The sequence below is a fragment of the Letharia lupina genome, assembly GCF_014066315.1.
Source record: "Letharia lupina isolate WasteWater1 chromosome Unknown contig_13, whole genome shotgun sequence".
Classification (NCBI taxonomy): domain Eukaryota; kingdom Fungi; phylum Ascomycota; class Lecanoromycetes; order Lecanorales; family Parmeliaceae; genus Letharia; species Letharia lupina.
Window position 1 is genome coordinate 1,314,293 of NW_023502982.1, and position 22,755 is coordinate 1,337,047.

Here is a 22,755-nt window from a genome sequence, read left to right on the forward strand (position 1 = left end):
ATTGTACGAAAGGCGTCAGATATGCATCCTGATCCCTGGGTCCAAGCAATTCCTTGCACCCATCCTACGCCCCTCTTCATTGGACCTTGCTTACCGCTTCCACAGACCGGATCAATGCATTGGATCAATGCACGATTCGGTAAACGAACCTTACGCTGTCTGTGCAACATGTGCACTCAACACAACACCGACCCGTCCATCCGCCCGCCAGCGTCCAGATTCATTTTCCTCCCATTCGTCAAGATTCCTTGGCTTCTGACCCTATTTTTAAAATTCGGGGAATTTCCAGGACCCTGAACAGTAAAGAGGCCTGTAAGACTACGTTTTGCACGGGGACCAACGTCTATTACCACCCATCCTCTCGGTCTTTGCCACGACATTCACATCCCAATGAGACCTGTGAGACCACCTCGTGCCCAGGCCCTCATGTCTATGACGGCCTATCCCTTTCGGTATTTGTCACGGTATAAGCTGCTGAGAATCATCTCAAAATGCTCTTCACCTCCAGCTCATCCTATTGTTTTCCGTCATTCTTCTCTACTGATCTATTTGTCTGATTCTTGGCTGCTTTCTTGGATAGTTCAACAATGTTTCTATATAGACCGTTCTCGGCTGTATGCCTCTTGGCATATGCGCCACTTTCTCTTTGCGCTCATGTTTTCTTTGAGATCAATCTTACTTGGGAAGTCAGAGCCCCTGATGGCCAACCTAGATATGTCATTCTGAGCAATGGGCAATTTCCAGGCCCACAGCTGAATATGAATTATGGAGACGATGTAGAGGTTAGTCACTAAGTCCGACCAGAACTTTATAGAGCTAACTCTTCCCAGTTTGTCGTTCACAACAATCTTCCCTTTGATTCGACCGTCCATTTCCATGGTATTGAGTATGTTGGCAAGACTTGAGGAAAACACAAAAGCCTGAAACAGCAAGGCTGACACGATACCAGGCAAACGGATACTCCATGGTCTGATGGAACACCGGGTGTTTCCCAGAAACCTATTCCCCAAGGCGGAAGTTTCACCTACAAATGGACCGCTACTCAGTATGGTGCTTACTGGTACGGTGACAGGCTAACCATCATCGTAGAGCATCAGCTGACATGGCCTCAGGTATCACGGTCACGCACAAGGAGAGATCCAAGATGGCCTTTACGGACCGATATTCATCACGTAAGACGGTAGCCCAAGCTAAATGATTCCCAGCTCACACATCACGGTCTAGGTCACCATCAAGTCAGCCTTCACCTTTCGGACTCATTGCAAATAGCACCAGCGCCAGCATCGCTGCAATGCAAAGCGCCGAGAAGAAAGCTCAATTCGCTCTGCTCTCCGACTGGGACCATTTGACGTCTTCAGAATATCGGGCTGTTGAAGAGGCTTCAGGCCTTGATCTGTTCTGTGTTGACAGTCTTCTGATCAACGGCAAGGGAGCTGTGAATTGCCAGCCCCAGGCAGTGCTTAATGCGCTCACCCCACCGCCTTTGTTACATCTGCTAAATGGATCGACTGTGAGCGATAGAGGGTGAGTCTTTTCCAATTTGCGATTAGTAGTGCAATCGTTGACATCACAAAAGGTGCACGCCACCGAGCAAAGCCGCCTTGGATGAAGGATTGAATTTCACGTCCAACATTGACCTCGTTCCAGCTGGTTTGCTCGATGGCTGCACGCCCACGAATGGCAGCATGGAGACATTCTATGTTGATGCTGCGGATGGGTGGTTCAACCTCCAAATCGTCAGCGCAATGAGTATCAAGACCCCAGTCTTCTCTATTGACTCTCACCCCATGTGGATTTATGCCGTGGACGGTATATACATCGAACCCCAACTCGCCGACACAGTGTTCTTGTACAACGGCGAGCGTTTCTCCGCAATGATCAAGCTAGACCAGACTCCTGGAGATTACACCATCCGCGTCGCAAACTCGGGCGCCGATCAGATACTCTCTGGCTATGCGACGCTCTCCTACCAAAACCACACACCGCACAAAGGTCACCAAAGCTACAACGCGACAACCACCAGCAATGGCACAGTAAATGCTACCGCATACATCAACTATGGTGGCGAAAACACCACTGCTTCCGTCGTCCCCCTTGACGAAACTCTCCTGGTTCCTTATCCCGCCAATAAGCCCGCGCCTACCGCGGACGCAACCCACATCCTCAAACTCGGCCGCCTTGGCGCAAACTACAACTGGTCCCTCAGTGGCAGCAACCTGTATGACACCCAGGCAAACTACCAAACGCCCCTCCTTTTCCACCCCAACTCTACGTCCAACCCTGACGCCTACGATCCTTCCCTGATCATTCGTACCATCAATGGTACCTGGGTCGACATCGTCCTCCAAGTCGTACTCAATGCTGCCGCTCCTGCTCAACCCGCCCATCCGGTCCACAAGCACAGCAACAAAGCTTACCTGATCGGCGCCGGCACCGGTACTTTCAACTACAGCACAGTTGCCGACGCAATGAAAGTGATACCGGGCAGCTTTAATCTGGAGACGCCTTCGTTGAGGGACAGCTTCACTACCCCCAGTGTGTTACAGGGACCTGCGTGGATTGCATTCAGGTACCAGGTTGTCAATCCCGGCGCGTTTTACCTGCATTGTCATATCCAGACACATTTGACGGGCGGGATGGCGATGACGATTATGGACGGAGTGGACGTTTGGCCGACTATCCCTGAGGACTATCTCAACGGCAACGGTGGGTATTAGGGCGGGTTCGATATCAGAGCGGGGCGGGAGCCGGAGCGATGATAGATTTGCGATTAGAGACGGTTCATACTTGGACTATACTTAATACCAACACGAGCGCAAAAGTCGTACAATCGCCACGGTAATCACCGAGATGGAAAAAAAAAATCCATACAATCCGATCACCGCCATCGACACGTTTCAAAACTCCATAGCCACCACCGCTTCCGGCCCCTCACTCGCCTCTCCACCTCATCTATGCCAAGCAAATCAAATCAAATCAAAATCCCCACCACCACCGACACAAAAGATACCATCGTTCCCTTCATCCCCTCACCCCACATCCTCCATCCGGGATATCTCCAACACCAGATTGTAAAGTACCCATCCATCCATCCATCCATCCATCCATCCATCCATCCATCCGCTTTTCCGCCCTAACTCCTCCTCCTCCTCCTCCTCCTCCTCCTCCTCCTCCTCCTCCCTCCTCCTCCTCCTCCTCCTCCTCCTCCTCCTCCCTCCTCCTCCTCCTCCTCCTCCTCCTCCTCCTCCTCCTCCTCCTCCTCCTCCTCCTCCTTCCAATCACCCACCCGCATCATCCCGAGCCCGTTGGACGGCGTTCGGTCAACGAGAGGATTGGCTGGATGCCGGAATCGGTGATTAGGTCATTTTTGTCGTGGGGGGGGGGTGGGGGTGGGGGTTTTGCGAGGGGGGGGATTAGTCAGCGGTTGTTTTTGGGAGGCTTGGTGTTAGGGGCTGAGGGAGTGGGGGGGAAAAGGTGGGGGGGGTTTCATGATGGATGGGGCGTGGGGGTGATGGGATTTTGGGGTTTGGTGGGTTTGGGATGGGATGGGGGTTTTGGGATGGGGGTGGGATTGGGCTTTTGGGATGGGGATGGGGATGGGGATGAAAGGGAAGGGTGTGGGATGTTGGGTGCCAGGTGGAATATTGTAGTGCGGTAGTAGTGAGGAGATTGAGAAGATGGACGGATTCTTGGGTTGATGGGGAAAGTTTTTATTTGGTGGGGATATACACGTAAACCTCCACACCATTTCCTTGCCTCCCAGTCCCCTTGCTCAATTACATCTCCCTTCCTCTTCTTTCCCCCCTCTTTCGCCCTCACTTCACCTAAAAGTAAGCAATGGGGTTCTCACTCGCCTCCACCCCCGAAGCCACATCCCAGTACTCCACCAGACACGTTCCGATCATCCTCCATATACCGGCGATGTCACCCTCGCCGAACGCAACGCTGTTGCCTCTGAAGTGGATGGTGCCGAAGGATGTGCCGGTTAGGTTGGTGCCGACGAAGACACGTTGGAGGACGACGGAGCCGCCTTTGAGCTCGGCGCTTTGAAAGGGGATTACGATCGCGGTGCCGTTCTGTGTCGTGTGCGTATGTGTCAGCTGTCAGATCGCTTCCGGGTAGGAAATAGAGCCACGAGACGATTCCGCGACTAGGAGCGTATGGAACAGAAACGGAGAGATTCGTGCAGAGAGAATGTCTCTTGTGATTGACAAATGGAGATGGAATAGGATTACTGCTTACACCAGCGACCTCGGGGGCATGATTGATAAAATCCACGGCGGCATAAGTGTCGTAGCCAAGAGCTACTTCTTGGTTCACGAATACCTCGTTGGCGAAGGTGTTGAGGACTTCGGTTTGCTGGTATTGAGACGCGTAGGGCTTGGTGGTGTTTGTGGGACAGCCGAGGGAATAGTACTCCTCTGGACCCCAGCGGCGCGTCTCGAGGGGTGCGGTGAGGGTGGTGATGGCGAGGGCGAGGAGGGGAAGGAGGGTTGTGGCATACATCTTGGTTGGTGGGTGAGTGGGTGAGTTGGTGGTTGGGATGTGATAGGTGTTGGGGCGGGAGCTTTGGATGCAAGGGGAGTAGAGTTGGGAGATCTGAGTGTTGAGACAGAGGGCGAGCTGGGTTTTCTATGATTCTTCCTTGCTTCTAATCTTGTCTTGCTCGGCAATGGAAGAAGCTCATCGAATTACCTGAAGATGCATGGGCTGTCTTTGTGTAACCTCGAACGACGCGATCTCCTGGATCGCGTGGTTTCTTTGCACGCCCGCCTGCCTTAGGCTCAAAAATCTTCCGTAGTGTCGGATTGCTGCATGTCTAGAACAGTCTCAATGGGGACTTCAAGTCTGGGGAAGCTAGGCTTGACCACATCCAGGTGCTGGCTTGAGGCAGCTTTAGGGCAAGACGGGGCAGAGTATGCCTGCTTCCAGTCTTTTCGGCTTGTCATGATGTCTGTGAGCGTCCAACCGATGAAAGCTCGTTCCCGCTTCGGTCAGTGAATAGTCAGTAGCTTCGCAAAGGAATGCGTAGTTCGATTCTGGGGGTTGATGATATGGTGGCGCAAAAGAAGCGATTTTAGACTTTGAGCATCTGTATCCAAGAATTACATGCTACTGTAATATACAGCGTTTTCTCCATTAGCTCCTCAGAATCCATGTCAGAGTGGTGGAGTATTCGGCTCTTATTTAGAGTATAACCCGGTATTTTATTCCCCGTTTTTCACGCGCTTGTAACGGCAAATCTGCCAAGAATCCTAACCGCTCGGTCACCGAAAGACGCAGTTAAAACTTTAATTCTCCGTGATGAGATGAGAAGTGAGAACAGAAGAAAAGACGTTCCTGAAGCTTGATCATGGTCAGAAATTTCTGTGAACTACCTAAAAACTTAGCTTGCTGGCGGTGATGGCTCCGAATACGAAAAGTCAGCTGAGTTGTCTCCAGAACGGAGGACCCAGATCGCATATCAACAAACCCATGATCTTAGCGACACTCTAGGATCTCAGCTAGCCTGAGGCTGGAGAGCTTGAGGCTATAACCGAGTTGCTAGCATGGCTACATGAGATTTATAGATAAGTTGGAATTATCATACCGTGGGTGTTGTCATCGTCCTCAGTGCAGCGTCTCATGCAAACCCAGGACATGCGTCTCAGTGTTGGAATGTGCGGGATCGACAGTAAAATCTACGGTGCGACTTGCGCCGTGGAAGGACCACGGTCCGTCTTTATGATACATAGGAACTTGAAATTGGTTCTAAAAATGCTGGTACTAGTACAGATCAGAATAATCCTGCAGATATAGAAACGAGATCAGACGCCATGCATATCTCCCAGGAGAGTCTATACCCATCCTGCATATCTGAGCCTCATCGCTTCCATTTTCATCGGTTTGTTCACAATGGCTGCCACAAAAGTCATGCGCACGGCACCATCTCCATGCAGAGATAGACGAGAACCGAGCTGGGTTCCCAAGGAGCAAGCATTCCGCCGGCCCTATGAAAGTATTGAAGGTTGGCTAGGCTGCTCGAGCGTGTACAGCGTCATGTCTGTCGTCAACAGGTGGCATGAGCTTACAGGTTCGTTGGCGCTGAATACGAAAGCTTCCCTTCGGGCATCTTTCCACGCTTCCGTCTTCTTGCCTGGCGCTGTCTATCAAGAGCTCCGTCAGGCTAGAGCAATGGCGGCGCAGAAGAGAGCGATGAATCGCGTCGATGGTCACTGACGATCCACGCGTGCCATCTTCTGTGACTTATCGCCCCCTGCCCGCTTTGCAAATGAGGACTGTGTCTAGACAACATTGTTAACCTCGCCGTCCATGCCCACCTTGGCTGCGAGTCTTTTTGGTACTCGATCCATGATGACGTGACCACCTGATTGAAACACGATGAGCCAACGCTTGTTCCGTTCGCGACCTTCGCTTCGCGAGATTCCCGCTATGAATAACTTGTAGATTACTGGGTCGGCCAAAAACTTCATCCCAACATTACTTTCATCTGCAACGAGTCTCACTCAAGGGACCATCGCGGATAGGGTTTTCTTTTTAGATCTCTGGCTAGGAGGTTTCGGACCTGTCTTTGCAAGTCTTCGATCAGTCGCGTCTCATGCGCATCACTGCTATTTCTCACCAACGGAAAACACTTTGGTAGATCGAACGAACGACTCGAATAATCTAAATAGATCCTAGAAACACAAAGGGTTTGATGTCCCAGTGAAGAAGCTCATTGGCGCCTCCCACTTCTCCCCAGTACTGAGAACCATGGAGGCCCCGTGCTTTAAGGTATCACCCACTCGTCGCGGTCGAAGTCTCTCCCGAGCCGCCTGGTACCTAGCCAGAGGAGCCGGGTACTTGACTGCGACGCATTGGTCGACGACGCAGCGCCTAGTTCTTGTCCCGAAGTATGAAACCAACCCGGAAGAATGCTAGTGACGCGATAGGAACAAGATCTCTCCCACTGTATATGTCCTTTGCTGCGAAAGGGTCTTCTCACTGTTGGGATCCTTGATTTCTTGCTGCGTCGACTTGCAAATGGTGCTCTTCCGTTCGGGACAGCGCCCTGTTTTCTCAGGAGATGCGGGAGCGAGAGTCTCAGTCTGTAAGCGGGGAGTCAGGCTTGAACGATTTGGCTCCTCCTGGAGATTCTCGAGCAATCACTCGTACTCGGTATCTTCTCCTTGAAACCCTGCAAAGGTGACGAATACCAATGAATTGATAGATGCCAAACGCGGCATCGTAGATCCAAACATTTTCCGTCGCCGAAAGGGTCTTCGAAATTCTACCTTTGTTCTCGTATTCCGCAGGTACTCCGAAGCAAACACGTCCCGGTATCGGTTATGTCACTCCGGTCCTGTCAGGTCCGAGTGGGCCACGGCGAAAACCCCAGCATCTGACATGTCTATTCCTTCGGGTGGGAACAGACCAATAGCCGCAATGTGCCTTTAGGACACTTTGGCTTCGAATCGTCGGTCGTCGTCGCGGCTTCCTTGCCTTTCGGCTACCATTGTTTCCCTTCCACGGGTGAAGGAAGGGTCGTCCAGATCGAGCTGCATTCTCGCCCGACCGCCGCGCTGTCCGGGAGGCAGAGCGCACGGGATGCGCACGGACTTCCCCTAACCCGAATAGAAGTAAGCCAGGAGGCCAACGCCTGTCAGTGTTGTGACTGATGTTGCGAGTTGCAACGCAAACCCAACCGGTGGTTGTGGTGGTAGTAGAGGCTGTCCGAGCGCTGCCGGCGGTGCTGGTGGTAGGAGGTCAGTTTTCGTAGAACCGTCGACGTAAATTGGACTGTCGATGTAGGTCGAACTATGGACGTAGGTTGGATGACCTTTCAAGATTTGCGCGCTTGTCTCTACTTTTGATGAGAGCTATAGGAGCTATGAAAGGGCTGTTTAGGCGTAGGATTTGATGAATTAAGGGATCGTTTCGGGAATGAGCTTGAGGGTGCTGCGGAAAGGTAGGCATGTTAACGACTATGATGGTGGTGTTGAAAAAAGAGTCAACTCCGCCTCGGCTTTGCATGCTCTCGTCAAGTCTGTTCTTACCGTGATTCAGACAAGTCAAAAAGAAAGAAAGAAAGATAGCTGGTCCCGTCAATACTCGTATCTCGGCCGCACAGCTTATGGAAGCGACTGACATATCAATACTTGCATACCTGAAGGAGAGCATTGCCTGTTCACGATGGGCCTGCGTTGTATCGCCGTCATCGCGAGAAATCTTGATCTTTTTCACGATGTGACATTCGATCTGATCACCATCTTCAACCTTGCGGACAAGAACTGAGAGTTTACTCTCGCGTGGAGAGGGTCATGCGTATAGCGACATTGAGCGTTGGTTCGCTGAACAGGATACTCCAAGTAAAGAAGTGGCTGACTTGGAGGAGAATAGGATAAGCTGCATCTCTCTCTCGACGCTACGAAAACCGAGCTTGAACACCATGGGCTTCTGAACCTTAATCTTGGTGACCAGATCGAGGACCTGACGGAACGATTTCAGCATTGGAAATATACCGCTCTCGCTCGTTAACGTGCAACGAGCCATGTAGCTAATCTGTTATACCGTCTTTTATTGCTATCGCTGTGGTGTTCGTGTCTAGATCTGTTGGTGTCTGGATTCTCATGTTCCTGAGTTCCTGCCTGGATTCCTCGAGTTGAAGTTTCAGATCATTGATTTCCAAAATACTGGCTTCCTTTTCCATAGCAAACAGGACTTTTTATCCGCAAATGGGACCATCGGTGTATCTTCAGTACCAGAAGGCGTTTACCTTTTTCAAACCCCAACTTGGAAGGCCTGCACTGCTTTTGCTCCTCTCGAAGGTCTGACGCTTGCTGTTACAAATTCGCGTTGTCTTGAAATGCTGTTTCCAGCGGTTTCCATGGATAGCTTAGTCTAAACAGAGCGTGGAAAAGTCGTGTAGAGAGACGAGAAGCCTACAATGCCAGATGCCAGCGCTTTGAAGGAAGAACAATCACTTCTAGCACCGCTTAGAGAGTGGATGCTTGCTGCCAGGACGGCTCGATGGTTCAAGGGCATGCTGGAGCCGCTTGATGGAAAGTAATTCCCATCTCACGCATGGAGATGCCAAATATGATGTGAGAGATGACACTATGACTTCGTCGTGGACGGAGCTGGGTGAGGATAAGGGTAGGATTTTATTTATTTAAGATGAGAAAAGGTGAAACATACTTAGTGCGTAGAGAATGAAAGAAGACAAGTTCTTGCTGGATATGAAGTACCATGAAGGAATGAAGTGCATGATTCTAGGGGAATAAAACAAGCTGCCCGTCTTTATCCTCAGAGTGCTACGGTAGCGAATAGACTGCCTCAAGAGGTTCTCTTCCAAGATGGACTTGCACACATGCAAAGCATAAGGTAGGTAGGGTTGAAGAGAAGCTTAATTCTTTTAGGTCAGGTGCGATGCTTTTCGAGCCAAAGTGTAAAGTAGAGTAAAGTAAGGTAGGTAATTGTTCCCGACAAAAGACATAAAGAGGGCTGTGCAGGTTTGAGCCCACTCGACCAGACGGCGGATGGCGCCAAGTTGAAACACTCGGTGCAATCTTGTCTCATGGGTACGGAAATTAAATTTGAACTTTATAACAATCATGAACCACACTCCAAATCTTCCAAATCCCAAGCACCCGCGGTAGCTCGTAAATCATCATTGAGCATTGTAGTACGTGGGAAACGTATCTGACCTCGCTCTCGGCCGAGCAATGTCTGACGCTGGCTGCCTGTTGGCACCAGTAGCGACTTCTTCTTCTCCCACGGTTCTCGGCTGAGCTTGAGCATCGGACTCCGTGCTCATCTCTTGAGCCGATGAGCTCGACTTATTGTAGTACTGGTCGCTATGGCTGTAGGAGCGTGGGTCATACCGATTGACAGAAGCATCCTGGGAGAGCGAACTCTGCGATGGCGGACTCCCGGGTCGTTCCTCGCTTGTCTGATGAGGCGGTAATTGCTGTCCGTATGGATACCCCTGAGCGCACATCTGACTCCCGTGCCAGAAGTTGGTGTCTGGACTCTGGTAGTAGGACGATGGCCGATATCCAGAGCCCGAAGGGTAAAGCATATGGGATTGGTCGTAGGACAGAGTATTTGGCGATGATTGTTGAGAGATGCAGCGTTGGTCCATCGCCATGCCACTCTCATGTGAGAGCCCGTCAGTAGTCTGAACTCTGCCGAAACGCTGGCCGTTTCGTGTTTGAAACTGGTTTCTGCTAAATTGTAGGGGAGGCAAGTTCTCATAACCATAGGTAGTACTGGCGAGGGACGAACTCGAGGGTGAGGTAGTTGTAATTGATTGGCCACCTATTTCCATCATGCTGTTCTGATTGGAAGGCCGATCTAGGCGCTGAAAGGCAGAGGAACCTGCAGACAGACTGAGAGAGCGACCGAATGGATTCGTAAATTGAGGACTGGTGACAAGGGGGGACTGCGTTGCAGAGAAATATGGACCTGAACGTTCAGATCCTTCGTTGATTGAAGAAACTGGGGATGGACCTGCGGAGCCTGTTGCAGAAACTGGCGACGGAGCGTGGGTGGTGAAGTTTGAATTCATGCTGCTTGACGCCGTACTCAAGTGACCGATCCCAAGTCGCAGACTAGGTCTTTGACTCATGCCACCCCCGAGCATCAAAGGCTCGGTCATAGTAGACGCGTACGAGAATCGAGGTTCTCTGAAAGAAGGCTGTAGCGTTTGGCTGAAGTCAAAATTCTCAGGAAGGGCTCTTGACCTCCTCATCCGCTCTTGATCATCAGTTGTCAGGCGCCTGAGCTTCGCCCGCCTGCGAGCGTAAATCAGCAAGTCAAGTTTGCCAAAATGCTGTGAAGGATGTCGTAAGAATATACCTGTTTTGAAACCATACTTGTACTTGGCGAGGATTCAATCCGGGAATGTCCCGTGATAGTCTCTCTCGCTGAGCTGCATCGGGATGAGCGTGACGGGAGAATTCGCTCATGAGATATCGTGTTTGAGCGTGCGTCAACCTGTATATACCATTAGTGAACGTTCCCCGGTGTAATGATGTTCATGCTGACCTAAAGCGCTTCATCTTGCGTTTCTCCGCCAATCGCTCGGTGCCCGATTTGACAGCCTCCTTTCCACCAGCAATGTCTTCCTCCTCTTTTGAGCCTGTAAACAGCTCATCATCCTCAGACTGATGTTCCGCTTCTGTCAACACTAGCTGCGGTGTTGGGTGAGAAGCCGCGCTAGACGCTCGCGTAGGCCTTTGCTTCAGGGTATCCTCCTTTCGCAAATGACATGACACTTGATCAGGTGAGGGGAGTTCGGGAGTTCTCAAGTTGGAGCTCACAGAGCTGTTGTCCTCGACCGTAGTGACTTGATGAAGACTCGATGAGTGAGGTGGAGTTCGTTCATCGCGTGGTGGATTCTCGTAGGACTGCGAAGGTGATCCTTTCTCGTCGCAGGCTTGTCGTCTATCCTCTGCCGATCTGAAGGTTGCACCACCAGTGGGACTGGGTAAGACACGGCGTGATGGCAGTCTAGTAGTGTACCGGCCATGTTCTCCAAGTGCAGGATACGCGTACATTGACGGTGATTCAGGTGGAGATGGAAGAACGTTTGCACATTTTCCGCCAAATAAACTAGCTTGGAGGTCCATTTTTGCTCGACTACGGTCAGTGGTCTGCACCCAGCCCCTTATAGAGCGTCTGGAAATATGATCGAAATGAGTAACACAGATTTCCACCATCGAGGAACACGAGGAGCCAGCAACCGCAGTATTACTGCTTCACGCGAGTGGAGGATTAATGAATGGAGCCGCAGATCGGTACGGGAGTAGAAAAGGGTTGTGACGTGATACTGGTTCAAACGTAAGGCGTACTCTCAATTAAGCTCAATAATCCGAAGACTTCCTCATATGGGGGCCTTGTTACTATGGATTTGACGGACTGTCATAAGAGGCCGAGAGATGTGGCCAACAATCACAAGCTGAACCCTTTGGTGTTGGTGGGCGGCCGGACAAGAGCGGGATAGAGGGAAAGTACTGCGGCAGCTTGATTTTCAAGAGATATGATATGCTCGATTGTAATAAAGAAGAATACGAAGCGTCACATTGACGGGCTCGACAATGCAGAAAGAGTATTGGCTCGTCCGTCTCCAAAGGAGAGATGCACGTGAGTGCCTGGGTGCCCGGGCCTCGATTCCTCAACACTAGCGGCGGTGCGTTATCTGATGTGCTCCTTCTTAGAGCACGATTGGAACATGGGACTTCCAGAGCAGGTCAGGCTGACAGAAGAATGATAGGACGAGATTTCGAGCAGAAGATGGGTGGCTGCAGTTGCTTTTGAAGTACCACAGTTTGATTTAAGTCATGATTAGTTGAGACTGGTGGAGAAACGCCGTCAAGCCCTGCAATTGATGCGGGGGTCCTTGCAAGTTGATTTTAACTGGTTATGGCGATCTCCGTCATCCAGCTACAGCGTGAGCGCTATGCAGGCGTTCTTGAATCAGGTGTAGCTATAAGCTGTGAGAGCCTTGAAGTAGGACACTAAACATAGGATTGAACGATGCAAGGAACCTGAGAGTGGTACAGCGTGTTGGATTTGTTTATACCCCTGTTGGAGAAGAGCCCCAAGTTTCGCAACTGCGCTGTAGCCGCCCAAGTGGCGCGCGGGGCCCACGCTCCTCTCAATAACTATATCCGAATGCAAGTCGAAGATTTTGCTGCGGCCAGGCTGACCGTTACCCAATTCACCGCTCGACAGAGTGATGGTGTGTAGGCCGGCCACGGGACACGGCAGCAAAATTAAGAACACCCACGCGCACTTCTTTCCATGGACCACGCCTACTCTCTCGAAGTTGAAGAGAAATTGAATCTTTCAGAGAAAGTTTTCAAGACGTCTTTGACGTCTTAGATAGATGATTAGGTAATTTTGCCGAATGTGTGTTGCAAAGTATTTCGCAGCAAGAACCCTGTGAAAAGCGACCAAACACGCGCAGGGCAGAAACATGCGTCTCACCAAGAGAGTCATTCTTACACAAGATTGACGGACAACCAAGGAGCCTCTACCCGTCGTAGGCTTTCGATGAGTAACAGAATTGACGATGGCGGTTCCTTGCACATTATCTCGGGCCAATCGCCGTGCGGTATCTGCTAAGTTTTAGCTCGCGACTCCATTCTAGTTGAGGCACTCAGAAGGGAAGAAGACAGCAGGGTTGATTCGAGCGGCTTCTGTCTACTGCACCAAACACTGAAGAATCAAATTTCGATCATGGCAAAGCTCGCAGTAAGCTTTCTTGGTTCTTTAGTCCCCAAATGACAAGGACTGTCTCATCTCGTCAATGGGTCAATGATCCGACCCAAATTCCGTGAAACATAAGGTAGCAAGTTCCGGGTCCTTTCCGGCATGGACCAGGAGGCGAACGGGCACTTGCGTTTTTATCCTGGTAGTGGAAAAGTATTGCGACGGATTGCTTGACTCAGATGTCGTATTCGCTAGCCAGAATGAGAATTCGAAGAATTCCATCCCCTCTTCACGCCTGTGGCCCGTCAGGTGGGAATTATTGTGTTGGACGAGCTGGCAGTGCAAGCGTTAGTTGACCATATTGAAGTCATGAACCTCCACAACCTTTCGGCATGAATCAAGTGGGTTCAGCTCACCGATGATTCCGAGACTAAGTGTGATCGCCCAATTTGCGGACTCACGTTCAGCGTGGATTGATCATTCACAAGTTCGACCATCATGAGTAAGAGGCAAAGGCAATAATGTACAAGGTGATGTGACTGGGGCCCAGGCAAGGCGTATGTTCGAAGATGATAGGACATCTGACAGGGAGATGTGGCTAGGCGTAATTGGAGCCTTGGAGGTGGTTGTAGTCTGTAATTGCATCCATCCTGAGGCTCTGACCGCTTGACACGTGGAGAATTCACTATTGCGTGGCAGCGGTGCTTGATGAATCTGTGGCACTGCACATCATGCCGGTTAGCACGTAACCGGCGTCCCCCAGCCAAGGGAGCTGCCGTAATTAGAGTGCGAGTAAGTGGGAGGCTACTCCGCACGTCAAGAGGAATTGACGCACCATTTATGCGAGGCTCTAGATCCAGACAAGCTTCCATCATCTTGATTCGACAATGAGAGAATGGCAAATGCAATGCAAAACGATCCGAGCTTCGCATGCAGCATGCTTTCTTTCTGTGCGGCTGGGTAGGCCATCGACTTAGGGTCTGTTAGATTGTTTCGGGGCTGCTTTTGCGGCCTGCTCCCAGGCTTCTCGCACCCCTGCAACCCCTGGGCATTGCATGATGCAGTTTTTCGGACCGTAAAGTCTTACGGTCGTAGATTAGACTCATACTCTTGACAAAGATCGTGGAATGGAATAATGAAGTCACCCGACATGAGCTGCAGCGGACCGGACTCAACTGCTGTTATTGGATTGGGGGAAGTAGGTCGGTTCTTTCCGCTAAACCAAAAAGGGCGCTATGTCTCACAGCAGTCGGGAATAATACAAGGCAATCAATGACCGACCAGGTGCAATTGGAGATTGGGACGAATGACTTCAGCATTTTCAGACTGGACATGGTGAGCCTGAGTTGCATCTCGATGACCTGTGAAACTCGAGTTTCAACACCGCCGTCTCTAAACTTGCCGGGGTACGTGTGAGCAAATGATGAGCAAAGGGCACTAGGGGGAAGTGCAAAATTGGTGTAGGGAACCGACGACCTTTCGATTCCTCGATGCGACAGAAAACGAATTTGGCGGATGCAAAGAAGATGTGAAGCAATCAAAAAACATTGCAGAGGATGAGAGTATATGAACAAGCAGCCTCATATTGCAGACCGAGTATGTTCTTATATCGATCGCAGCTCAATCTGCCGTCAGAGCGCTAATACTACGAATACATGAGGGGCCACGCGTCAGTCCCTATAGAACGTGTACGTTCGTATCGAACCGCCTGACTTTTGGGTATCTGTTTGGACATTCCTCTATTTGGCTGTCATCTCCAACAGCGCCTCCACTCCATTCACGTCCACCATCTTCTGCTCTGTGCCATTCGAAATAGATTCCTTGGTAGGCTGATCAGAAGTCTGCTCTGTCCCATCGACCTCCGTCTGCTCCTTGCTCTCTTCCTCTTCTGGCTGGAAAAGAGCTTGAAGATTATTACCGTCATCTATTCTGTCGAAAAGGTTGAGTCTGCTCTTCGATGCGATGCGGAGCGTCCTCCACAGCTTGCTTGCCCTTGCATCTGTTGCCTGCTGCTTCTCTTCACCTGTTTTCGCCATCTCGATGTCAAAGTCGTCTTCCGCAATTGGCCCTCTGAACGACTCTGCTGTGGGTAATGTGTACCTGCGACTGATTGAGCGAGATCATCAGAATACGGCGACCATGTTCTTACCTTTCCGGGTCCTTCAGCTTCTCCATGCCATCGGTGTCGCCTCCGTCCAAAAGAAACTTGAGGTCTAGTGATCCCATGGGAGTCGCTCTGAGCCTCTTATTGGCACATGCTTTCTGCGTACCTTTTTCCGCCTCCGAGAACTCTTCAGCAGAAACTGGATCACGCTGTATGGGCGGGCAACCCTCCGCTTTCCAGTGCACCCAATTCTTGTCTCTTGACAAGACAGTATCCACCATGCGATAGTAAAATTTGCCTTCTGGGCCTTGTTGTAAATAGGTAGCTATCTCGCTTCTCATGCCTGTCGCCCATTTTGCCTGGGTTCGACGATTAGCGTGTGGAGTTTTGGTAGTTTGAAGATGCCACATACGTTATCTTCGCTCAAGGCGTACGTATAGAGTACCGATTTGTTGGATGTGTGTTCGAGCTTCCTCTTGGCCTTTGTGGTAAGCGAAAGGAGGAAGTCGATCAGAATCAAAGCCTGGACAAGGACATGGCGCCGGAAAGCAAGATCGCTGATCTGTATAAATTCAGCGGATGTGAACCGTGATGCAATTAAACACGTAGTTGTACCTCTAGGTCGAACAGGTCTCGACTGGTCAAGTACTTAGGATTGAAGCTACTTGACAATTCGTCTTCCTGGCCGTTGCGTTTTCTCTTCACGCCCCGCTTGCCATCATCGTGGAGCTTTGATATGCCTCTTGCCTGGAGATCCTGCTGCACTTCTTTGAATTTGACCAGCGTGATTGACAATCCCTTTCGAAAGTTTTCAAGGTTGATATCATCGAACAGTCTTGTTGGAGTTGAAAAATCCTCCTGCAAAGACCAGAATATAGGGTATAGCGTGTCCATGTCCGCCGGCTTTTCTCTTGCTTCCTCGTCCTCTGCATCGGATTTGACGGCTTTCGATGAATTTGCTGGGTGCTCTAGAGCAGCCTTAGCCTGCTCCATTGCAGCCTCAGTCTTGCCTGCAATTTGTTCCGTTTCTGTTCTTTCCTCGTTCTGATCAACCTCCATGCCATCGTCAAGATTCGACTCGGCCTTTGGCGGAAAATTTTCAAAAACCGTAACATTCTCGACGTGGTATTCTCCCCTCAGATTGACCGAGCTCCTGTCTCCTAGCGGGAAGCTTTGAAAAAGAAATATGAACACTCTTCCGCAGAACACCGTGTCCTCAGCTCGTGAAAGTCGACGTAATAGCTCGTTGCACGCGCGTAGTATGATGAGGTTCTTCGCCTTGAAGTGTTTCGCAGTGATTCGTTCTCGTCGAGAATCAAGGTAGTCGAAGACGATCCTGCAACCATCGATGGTCTGTGTGTCGAGCAGCTCTTCGACGAGCCAGAAGAGCAAGCTGGGTTCACAGATCTCTGCGGACCATTAGCCATTGTGTCCGGAATAATCTTCTTCATCAGACCAACCTAGATCGGAGAGGATGGAGATGATATCCAGAAGATTCCACACTTCACCAAACGGAGGTCCCTCAATTGATGTCGATGCCTTGATTTCTTAGCTATCGACTTAAATTGCTATTTCTTTATAGCCTCACCAGTAAAGCGTAGAAGATGTTACGACATGCAGTCTCTATGGCTGCATAATCCTTATTGGTTGCTCCCTTGTGTTTGCCGATTTTGTCAACACCACCTTCGAGTTCCTGAGTCGTTAATGCTGGCTCAACACCTCCGTCAGGCTTGACTTTCTGCGCTTTGGCCAGGAGTCCCCTTATCGCAGTGGTAAAATTGTGAACGGAGCTGATTCCGGCACTAGACATTTTGGACAGCTCACGCGAGTGCGTGGCTGAAGACGTTGTCATGAAAATCTCATTCTTGTGAACAAAGTGAAGTTGATGGGAGCACTGGCAGCAACCAATTGTTCCTGAGCGAGGCTCTGCGGGAGGATTATGAAACCGCTAACCGTAATCTCTTTTCAGCCCTATGGCAAAAGTTCAAGATTCCCACGCGACAAGAGTGTAATATTGTAGCTTTTCAATACTGAACAAAACGCGACCATCTAGGACTTCGGCTGGCGCAATGTTTCAAAAGATGCATAGACTCCATCACCAATTAGAACGCTCCAGTCAATTGCGTTTGGCTGTGTACCTTTAGCCAATCCGCGAAGTCGAGCAGCGGTATGACGGAAGCGAGCGCGTGGAGAGGTGGAGACCAGCCGAGTGTCGGAGATCTTGAGAGCGACAATCATTGGGCTCAGCTCGCAAAGAAGCATTGGCCGAAAGCTGCCAAGTCGAAGAAATTAAAACCAGAAGTAATCAAGAAAGAGATCTGGGATGTACTAGAACAGGAGGCTTTCCATTTTCGGAGTCTGCTCATGCTCGAAAATTTGCAGCTGCTGGAGAAGTACACGAGCCTTCCAACTATAAGCAGTGATTACTGACTGTTGCTTAGCTATCTATGGCCTGGCTACACTGAAGCCTCAACAAATCACCACGTGCTTCTGATTGCCCTCCTCGTCACCGTGAAGAGCAGAGAGAATCTTCCCATATGGAGTATGCAGCCCAGTCTTGTTGGTGAATGGAAAAGGAAATGGCTAATGATTTCGAGATGCCTTCGCCGATGATGCTGAACGCTTCTCCTCCTTCTTCCGCCGTGTTCTATCAATGACCCTTGATCCAACTCTGTCGGCGCCCGTTCGCACCCACTTACTCTCCTACCTCCTCAGCGCTTTTCAATCACTAGACAATGGTCTCTTACGCAAGGAATGTGCGCCGTTGGTGTCAATATCTATATGGCATAATCTTGCCTCAGAAGCAGCTCGAGAGCGGAAATTTGAGGAGCATGGCCAACTTCGAAAAGCGTGGAGGGCTGCTGCCAAAAAATACGAAGCTGCAGACGAAGGAGCAAAGGCAAGGTTACGGTTTGAACGCTCATGGCTCTACACTCTTCTGCTTGACTTTGTAGGTCGTTTGTATGGAGCGAGCGAAGGTGTGTTAATATGATGCCACCTAATACATTTGCTGACAGCTTGCCAGGCGATCTGGTATACTGCGAGAGGTTCCTCGAGTTCTTGACTGATCTCGAGAGTCAGTTGCCTACGAGGAGATATGTCAATACTCTGGTCAAAGATCTGAATCTCCTAGCTCTGATCAGAATATCCCCAATGTTTAACACTCCAGACAACGGTCTCCTGCGTGACTTGTTCGCTCTCTTCCGTCATTTTGCGGATTTCCCCGTCGATGATAATACAGGCTCACAGCACTCCGAAGCTCAGTCATATGAGAGGCACTGTGAGAACCTGTCCCGGCTACAAAGGACTGCGCTCAGGCACTTCAAGGAGAAGCTGACAGTACTTGCTCTCTCGAATTATGGGGCTATCGATCAAAGAAAGGAGTTGGAAGAGCTCTTAACCCCGTTGGTGGATGCCGAGCTGGAAGAACTGTGCCTACTATTAGGGTTTCGGACGGCATACCCATCCGCAGCAGATGTACAAGTGAATCGAGAGCTCCTGATGGAGATTGTACTATCCGCACATGAGAGAAGAAAGACTTTCCAAGAGACGGTGAGAGATCTGAGTACACAGCCAACAGAGACAGAGCTTTACGAGCCTTCACTCCTACGCAATGAAGCCTATAATGGATCAAGGGCTCTAGCGATACCTAAATTAAATCTTCAGTATCTCAGTGTTGGGGACTTCCTGTGGCGCTCTTTTATTCTCTATCGATGCGAGCAGTTCTTCGAGATCAGGAAGTATCTCGAGGATACCATCAAAAGACTACAACCAAGAGGGACTGGTTCAGCTGGCGGGGTCCACTTCGACGGCTTTTCGAAAATGGCCCTTCCTATCACAAAGCCTGCGTAAGTGCATCAATATAGGTTTCCGCCTTTGACCATGTGTTGATTGCCTAATAGGATATTGGAAGCTGCGCCAGCGAAGGTTGGGCATGACCAACCAGCGTACGTCAGAGCTGAAATAACTCTCAACGTGAGCAAGTTGGCCGATACCGTTCGACACGACTGGGACGCTTTGCGACAAGGCGACGTTATCTACTTACTCACAATCGAATCCACCGAAGCTTCACTCAACTTGACGAACGGCCATTCAAAGCAAAGTGGTGAGGAAGCGTCTGGACTCCTCGCTCTTCGAACCGCAGAGGTTGTGCAGTTGCTCGATGAGAATGGCCGGTCTATAAGAGAGCCAAGACCTGACCAAATGAACGACTATGGGAGTAGACCACGCATTAGGAGGCTAATCGTCAACCTGGACCCGTCAGCTTTCAAGGTGGATCTCGAGCTTAAAGAGAAAGGAAGACCGGATGTCTATGAGTCTCTCAATGTCATTGTTCGACGGAATCAGCGCGAGAATAATTTCAAGAAGATATTGGAGACTATACGAAGCCTTGCACTATCTGATGTGCCTGTTCCTGCGTGGCTGCAGGAAGTGTTCCTGGGATATGGCGATCCTGCCTCGGCAACCTATGCTCGGCTTTCAAATCAGCTCGAGGCAATCGATTTCCGCGACACTTTTGTTGACTGGCAGCACCTTTTGGATAGCTTTCCGGGCAAGGTAAAGCTATTGCGATTCTGTCGGCCGTTTCAGTCGCTAATGCATCCTGCAGACTGTTGAATCTGAAGACAAGAAGCTTAAGAGCTTTTCGCCTCCATACGTCCTCCGACACTCTACAATCTCAGCCACTGCTGTTCAACCTAGATCCTCGAAAAAGCGTCGACGTGACGATGCCGAGCCTGTGCAGCAGGCTTCACAGTCTGTCAAGGTATCCACATATCGGCCACTTGCCAGCGGACCGTATCCAAGCGATGCACCGAGACATAACAGTGTCCGCTTCACTCCGGTCCAGGTCGAGGCGATTACCTCAGGCACTCAACCAGGTCTGACAGTTATAGTAGGCCCTCCGGGGACGGGCAAAACGGACGTGGCCACTCAAATCATCAACAACATCTATCACGACTTTCCCTCACAACGAACCCTACTGATAGCACACAGTAATCAGGCACTGAATCAACTTTTCCAGAAGATAGTGAAGCTCGACATCGACGGACGGCATTTGCTTCGGCTAGGTCAGGGAGAAGGAGACTTGGAGACAGCAGAGAGCTTCAGCAAGTACGGTCGAGTAGAATCTTTCCTTGACAACAGAGCCCAGCTACTTAACGAAGTCGATCGGCTTGCCGCCAATTTCGGTGCTCCCGGTGCTCATGGCAGTACCTGCGAAACTGCCGGCTACTTCAACCTGGTCTATGTGCTGCCCGCTTGGGCGAAGTTCTGGGACAGAGCTAAGAATACGGACTCAAGCGCCGGAGATATCATCTCGTCCTTCCCTTTCCATCACTACTTTCAAAACGCTCCTCAGCCACTGTTCTCTTCTGAAGCCACTAAGGATGAGGTCGTAGAGATAGTCCGTGGATGTGAACATCATGTCTCTAAAGTCTTCACGTCTCTCGAAGACATACGCCCTTTCGAGATACTCCGCAATAACCGTGACAAAACCAATTACCTCATGGTAAAAGAAGCGCGTATCATCGCAATGACGAGCACCCATGCCGCCATGCGTCGACAAGAAATAGCAGATTTAGGCTTCCACTATGACAACATAGTTATGGAAGAAGCAGCTCAAATCACCGAGATCGAGAATTTCATCCCTCTAGCCCTTCAAAATTCCAAGGATGGCGAATTACCTCTCCAACGAATTGTCCTCTGCGGCGATCACCTTCAAAACTCCCCAATCATCCAGAATATGGCATTCCGGCAGTTTGCCAACCTAGAGCAATCGCTCTTCCTTCGCCTCGTACGTCTCGGCGTTCCTACCATCACTCTTGATCACCAAGGTCGTGCAAGACCTAGCATAGCAAAGCTTTACAAATGGCGCTACCCATCTCTCGACCACCTCCCCAACGTCCTCATAGAACCTGAATACCTCCGCGCCAATGCTGGCTTCGAATATGAATACCAGTTCATTGACGTCCCCGACTACAAAGGCGCAGGCGAGTCACAACCGTCGCCACATTTCTTCCAAAACCTGGGTGAGGCGGAGTATGCGGTGGCGATATATCAGTATATGCGCTTGCTGGGATATGCAGCAAGCGAGGTATCGATACTGACGACCTATGCTGGGCAGAAGGCCTTGATAAGGGATGTTCTGGCCCACCGATGCAAGGGGAACAGGCTATTTGGCTTGCCGAGGATCGTGACCACTGTGGATAAGTACCAAGGAGAGCAAAATGATTGTAAGCGTTCCCCTTGTTTCACTCTCTAGCTTGAGCAGGCATGACTAACATCTTCTAGATATCATCCTCTCTTTGACTCGTACCCGCAGTCCTGGCTACCTCCGCGACATTCGCCGCCTCACTGTCGCTCTCTCCCGCGCTCGACTGGGCCTCTACATACTCGGTCGCCGCAGTATCTTCGAATCATCCCCCGAACTAACACAAGCTTTCAAGCTACCTCTGGAACGCCCGGAGAAGTTGATGCTCACGACTAGTGAAATCTTCCCAGCAAGCAGATTCTTGACGGACGAGGTGGAAGGTACAGAGATGGAGGGAGTAGAGCATCTGGGGCAGTATGTGTTCGAGATGACCCAAGCAAAGGTGGAAATGTTGAAAAGGGGAGAGAATATCTTGCCACCCCCGGAGGCTGGCGTCGGAGTTGTGGCGGACGAGGAGATGGATGGTGAGAATGGTAAGAGGAGGAAGACGAGTCGGAACTGGACGAGATCACGTGAGCGGTAGCGCTAGCGCATAATTAAGGTACAAGTAAGATCCACTGAATGGTACATTAAGGTCGGCAGGGGGTTTTTCGTAATGGTCTATGTAGGCTAGTTAGGTAACAAGAATACCATAAGTATCATTTATAAATAAAGATTTATTACAAGATTCAACGTATCTAACCTGAAATCCTCTTGAAGAATCTTTTTCTATCAATTATTTTTCAATCTCATAATATTGTTACGAGCGTACCCTTGACACACCACTCAGCCCTATGGCCTAGTGCCTTGGCGGAGGCATCTCCTACTATATCATGCCTCCTTCCCACCTACATAGTTCGGTAGCCTTATTATCCTCGTTCTACCTCACCCATACTGGTATCGCACCTATGCTGGTCCTGACAAATATCGTGGTTTAAGATTCCTCCCGGGAGTCTTCTGAGAAAGTGAGTCTTCTATAATTATTTCCGTAAATATAAATACTAAGCCTCGTTTTCGGGATCTGGCTACTGTAAATTATATCTACGCTTTTTAATTTCTAATATCAAATTTAAGCGATTTAGTCAAAGTTCTCGTAGGGGTAATATTCTTAAGGTCTTATAGGGGTAGTAAGAAGTAATAGAATGTGCTAAGATGAAGTGTAATGGGATAAGGTATAATAAGATAAGATATAGGCTATAAAGTAGTATTACGTTAAAGTATAAAATACGACTTAGTTATTAGTAATAGAACTAAGAAGATCTTC

General features: G+C 50.1%; 5 protein-coding genes across 5 annotated transcripts; 2 read left to right on the top strand and 3 right to left on the bottom strand.

The window, feature by feature from the left end:
• Positions 1-587: 587 nt before the first annotated feature.
• HO133_001810 (uncharacterized protein) lies at positions 588-2,717 on the top strand (the record flags this gene model as incomplete). The annotated part of the gene is made up of 6 exons (XM_037292738.1): positions 588-782; positions 831-886; positions 950-1,060; positions 1,113-1,172; positions 1,225-1,524; positions 1,577-2,717. 6 exons carry the CDS (start codon positions 588-590, stop codon positions 2,715-2,717), a joined length of 1,863 nt encoding a protein of 620 aa, XP_037151277.1.
• A 1,107-nt stretch (positions 2,718-3,824) lies between these two features.
• On the bottom strand, positions 3,825-4,506 carry HO133_001811 (uncharacterized protein; the record flags this gene model as incomplete). Its single annotated transcript, XM_037292739.1, has 2 exons — positions 3,825-4,076; positions 4,243-4,506. 2 exons carry the CDS (start codon positions 4,504-4,506, stop codon positions 3,825-3,827), a joined length of 516 nt encoding a protein of 171 aa, XP_037151278.1.
• A 5,143-nt stretch (positions 4,507-9,649) lies between these two features.
• Positions 9,650-11,612, bottom strand: HO133_001812 (uncharacterized protein; the record flags this gene model as incomplete). Its single annotated transcript, XM_037292740.1, has 3 exons — positions 9,650-10,775; positions 10,840-10,977; positions 11,029-11,612. 3 exons carry the CDS (start codon positions 11,610-11,612, stop codon positions 9,650-9,652), a joined length of 1,848 nt encoding a protein of 615 aa, XP_037151279.1.
• A 3,324-nt stretch (positions 11,613-14,936) lies between these two features.
• On the bottom strand, positions 14,937-17,111 carry HO133_001813 (uncharacterized protein; the record flags this gene model as incomplete). Its single annotated transcript, XM_037292741.1, has 6 exons — positions 14,937-15,297; positions 15,347-15,660; positions 15,714-15,863; positions 15,917-16,710; positions 16,762-16,840; positions 16,890-17,111. 6 exons carry the CDS (start codon positions 17,109-17,111, stop codon positions 14,937-14,939), a joined length of 1,920 nt encoding a protein of 639 aa, XP_037151280.1.
• A 359-nt stretch (positions 17,112-17,470) lies between these two features.
• On the top strand, positions 17,471-22,035 carry HO133_001814 (uncharacterized protein; the record flags this gene model as incomplete). Its single annotated transcript, XM_037292742.1, has 7 exons — positions 17,471-17,694; positions 17,743-17,843; positions 17,899-18,279; positions 18,327-19,149; positions 19,204-19,858; positions 19,911-21,534; positions 21,593-22,035. The coding sequence occupies 7 exons, from the start codon at positions 17,471-17,473 to the stop codon at positions 22,033-22,035; spliced, it is 4,251 nt and encodes a 1,416-aa protein (XP_037151281.1).
• Between the last annotated feature and the right edge of the window lie 720 nt (positions 22,036-22,755).